This window comes from Alosa sapidissima, chromosome 6 (genome assembly GCF_018492685.1).
Source record: "Alosa sapidissima isolate fAloSap1 chromosome 6, fAloSap1.pri, whole genome shotgun sequence".
In the NCBI taxonomy this organism is placed as follows: domain Eukaryota; kingdom Metazoa; phylum Chordata; class Actinopteri; order Clupeiformes; family Clupeidae; genus Alosa; species Alosa sapidissima.
This window is the reverse complement of record NC_055962.1, coordinates 39,358,129-39,363,128: the sequence shown is the minus strand read 5'-3', so window position 1 is coordinate 39,363,128 and position 5,000 is coordinate 39,358,129. Positions and strand designations below refer to the sequence as shown.

General features: G+C 42.4%; 1 protein-coding gene across 1 annotated transcript in view; it reads left to right on the top strand.

Moving 5' to 3' along the window:
- Positions 1-5,000, top strand: part of syne1a (spectrin repeat containing, nuclear envelope 1a) — a 322,712-nt gene that overhangs the window by 293,329 nt on the left and 24,383 nt on the right. The window contains exon 116 of the mRNA XM_042094571.1: positions 1,198-1,324. Coding sequence (XP_041950505.1) covers positions 1,198-1,324 — 127 coding nt within the window. The remainder of the gene's footprint in view (positions 1-1,197; positions 1,325-5,000) is intronic.

Sequence of the window (5,000 nt, the reverse complement as noted above, 5' to 3'; positions counted from 1 at the left end):
ACTACCTAGGGTCTATTTACGGTAGTTAACAACTTTACCTTAATAAGCAAAATTACGTTCATTGGTGGCGTTTTGAGCAAGACGGTTTATTTGCGTTATCACTGAATGGGCTTACAGTGATGCTAACAGGTGTCACGTCGCTATTTTATACCCCTAACAATGCTCAACCTATAACTACACTTCTGTGGTAGTGTGGTGAGGGTCCCTACAGAGAAACCAAAGTATTGTAAACTTTGAAAGTGTACAGAGAGGTTATAACAAGACCTGTATCATTCCATGGCTTCCTGGTCTGGTGTCGTCAAATCAGCGTGCGTGGGAGGCATGTTTGTATTGAAAGACTCAGTCAGATCTGCGCAGCACTGCCAGGTGGAACGTGCCCACTGACTTGACGATACGATACCATGTCTTACGACAAGCAGACTAAGGACATGGATTACTGGAACCATGTCCTGTGGTCTGATGAGACCAAGATAAACTTATTTGGTTCAGATGGTGTCGTGTGTCTTGCCTACAGTCAAGCATGGTGCTGGGAGTCATGCTCTGGGGGGGGAGTACAAAGACAAGTGTGCGTTGCCTGCAGTCAAGCATGGTGCTGGGAGGGTCATGGTCTGGGGCTGCATGAGTGCTGCACTGGGGAGCTACAGTTCAGTGAGGGACCCATGAATGCCAACATGTACTGTGACATACTGAGGCAGAGCATGATCCCCTCTCTCGGAAACTGGGCCGCAGGGCAGTATTCCAACATGATAACGACCCCAAACACACCTCCAAGACGACCACTGCCTCGCTAAAGAAGCTGAGGGTAAAGGTGATGGACTGGCCAAGCATGTCTCCAGACCTAAACTCTTTTGAGCATCTCTGGGGCATCCTTAAAGGGAAGGTGGAGGAGCACAAGGTCTCTAACATCCACCAGCTCCGTGATGTCGTCATGGAGGAGTGGAAGAGGATTCCAGTGGCAACCTGTGAAGCTCTGGTGAACTCCATGCCCAAGATCGTTAAGGCACTGAAAAATACTGTAATGGTGACCACACAAAATATTGACACTTTGGGCACAATTTGGATGTTTTCACTCAGGGGTGTACTCACTTTTTCCAACAATTTAGACATTAATGGCTGTGTTGAGTGAGTGAGTGACTGAGTGAGTGTGGAGTCAGTATGTGTGTAAATGATGTTAATGTATATGTTTTGGTTCCACAGATGAGGTTGATGGGAGATTGCCGTGGCAGCATAAACGCTGTGAAGAAGGCAGAAGAAGAGCTGGAGGAAGATGAGGAAGACCTGTCTGGACTCACAAACCCCGACAGCACAGAGACGCAGAGCACAGGTCTGTCCACTCTACAGCACACTATTCTACACAGAGCACATGTCATATTAGCACAACACACTATTCTACACAGAGCACATGTCATATTAGCACACTATTCTACACAGAGCACATGTCATATACAACACACTATTCCACACAGAGCACATGTCATATTAGCACAACACACTATTCTACACAGAGCACATGTCATATTAGCACAACACACTATTCTACACAGAGCACATGTCATATTAGCACACTATTCTACACAGAGCACATGTCATATACAACACACTATTCTACACAGAGCACATGTCATATTAGCACAACACACTATTCTACACAGAGCACATGTCATATACAACACACTATTCTACACAGAGCACATGTCATATTAGCACAACACACTATTCTACACAGAGCACATGTCATATTAGCACACTATTCTACACAGAGCACATGTCATATACAACACACTATTCTACACAGAGCACATGTCATATTAGCACACTATTCTACACAGAGCACATGTCATATACAACACACTATTCTACACAGAGCACATGTCATATTAACACACTATTCTACACAGAACACATGTCATATACAACACACTATTCTACACAGAGCACATGTCATATTAGCACAACACACTATTCTACACAGAGCACATGTCATATTAGCACACTATTCTACACAGAGCACATGTCATATTAGCACAACACACTATTCTACACAGAGCACATATTAGCACACTATTCTACACAGAGAACATGTCATATTAGCACACTATTCTACACAGAGCACATGTCATATTAGCACACTATTCTACACAGAGCACATGTCATATTAGCACAACACACTATTCTACACAGAGCACATGTCATATTAGCACACTATTCTACACAGAGCACATGTCATATTAGCACAACACACTATTCTACACAGAGCACATGTCATATTAGCACACTATTCTACACAGAGCACATGTCATATACAACACACTATTCTACACAGAGCACATATTAGCACACTATTCTACACAGAGAACATGTCATATTAGCACACTATTCTACACAGAGCACATGTCATATTAGCACACTATTCTACACAGAGCACATGTCATATACAACACACTATTCTACACAGAGCACATGTCATATTAGCACACTATTCTACTCAGAGCACATGTCATATTATCACAACACTCTATTCTACACAAAGCACATGTCATATTAGCACACTATTCTACACAGAGCACATGTCATATACAACACACTATTCTACACAGAGCACATGTCATATTAGCACAACACACTATTCTACACAGAGCACATGTCATATTAGCACACTATTCTACACAGAGCATGTGTCATATTAGCACACTATTTTTATACACACACACCCACACAATCACAGGCTAAACAAAGGCTAATATACACTCCTAGGACAAGCTAATACACACTCAGAGCTTGGGATAATATATACACATACCATATGTGTCATCATAGCACAGGCTAACACACACATAGCACAGGCTAACACACTCATAGCACAGGCTAACACACTCACATCACAGGCTAACACACACACACATAGCACAGGCTAACACACACATAGCACAGGCTAACACACACATAGCACAGGCTAACACACACATAACACAGACTAACACACACATAGCACAGGCTAACACACTCATAGCACAGGCTAACACACTCACATCACAGGCTAACACACACACACATAGCACAGGCTAACACACACATAGCACAGGCTAACACACACATATCACAGTCTAACACACACTCATAGCAAAGGCTAACACAAACACACAGCAGAGGCTAACACACACTCATAGCACAGGCTAACACACACTCATAGCACAGGCTAACACACACTCACAGCACAGGCTAACACACACACATCACAGGCTGATATACACACTCACAGCACAGGGTAACACACACACACATCACAGGCTAACACACACACATCACAGGCTGATATACACACTCACAGCACAGGCTAACACACACACATCACAGGCTAACACACACACATCACAGACTAACTCACACACAGCACAGGCTGATATACACACTCACAGCAAAGGCTACCACACACATAGCACAGGCTAACACACACTCATAGCACAGGCTAACACACACACATAGCACAGGCTAGCACACACACAGCACAGGCTAACACAAACATAGCACAGGCTAACACACACATAGCACAGGCTGATATACACACACATAGCACAGGCTAATACACACTCAGCATAGCACACCATAAGAGTCATCCCTGCAGTCTCAGTTCCTATTTATACCTTGTAAATATGAGCATGTAAGACGCCAGGTGTTTGTGTCTCAGTTCCTATAGAATACTCAAGCGACTTCACGCTGTCCTGGCAACCGGATTTTCAGTTCTAAACAAACCAAATTAACAAGGGGAAATCCTATGCCACACGAACGTTTTATGGAAAAGGAACGATTTTTGCTTTACCAATGATGTAAGTAATATTGAGAATAGATTGTCTTCATTAAAATAAAAAATAAAAACTAACCTTGTGTAAACTGCTGTCAGTATGGTGCAGTGCTTCGCCCCTACGTGCAGGCATCAGTCTCATACTTGCCGATTTTTTTTCAGGTTTGTAAATAAATTCCTTTTTTTTTCCAAAAGTGTCCGAAGCCACCCCGGTTGACAGTAATAACTTTATGTAATCAGAACAGATTAGTCAAATTTACTGTTACGTTCTAAACTTTATCTTTCATGCTAGCTCAAACTTTTCCTTTTATACGGTGCCCCGGATATGTCTTTGGGAAAAAAAATAATAAGTTGTGGCCACGAAATAGCAATTCGTTCCCACAAAATAATAAGTTGTGGCCACAAAATAGCAATTCGTTCCCACAAAGTACTAATTTGTGGCCACGAAATATTAACTCGTTCCCACGAAATAGTAATTTGTTCCCACGAAATAGGTAATTTGTGGCCACGAAATATTAATTTGTTCCCACGAAATAGTAATTTATGGCCACGAAATATGTATAGTCTAACGTGCACTGGACAGCTGGGTGAGCAAATCGAGCGCCAGTAGAAGCCTGTCGTGTCTTTTCTCATCACTCCCCATCAGCTCTCAATTCTCTGGTTTGCAGTAGGGTACAACTGGGACGAATGAAACATTCCGGTTTTCTCTGAGTGCAACGATGATAGTCATTTGGACAAAACATAGAGCATATTAACCTCCGTTGCTCAGCCAAATGCCATCCTGTTACGTCCTGTTATCACGGAGTTACAGGCGATAAACGATTTCTGATGGTCACAAGTTTACTTCATTAGCGTTTTTTTTTTTTTTTTATTATTAAAGAGTGTTTTTCATTTAAAGGTTTGACTTCATGCTTATTCAGTAGAGCATTTAGTGCTCTCCCCAATCCCAGACGTTCACATTGCATGTTTGTTTGTAATGGATGCAAAACAGCCTATAATGCTAAATGTCTATGGGGGGACGATTGAAACACCTATTTGTCCCGACCAGGCAGTAAACCCCATTTATTCTAAGTCAATGCACACATATCTGTCAGCAAAAGAGGCTGGTAGCTCTTGGTTGTAAAGTGTAGACTTTATCCTCGTATTGGGTGCTCCAGGCACTCCAGGAATGGTGACTGAGGAAGGTATATTTAAAAAGCCT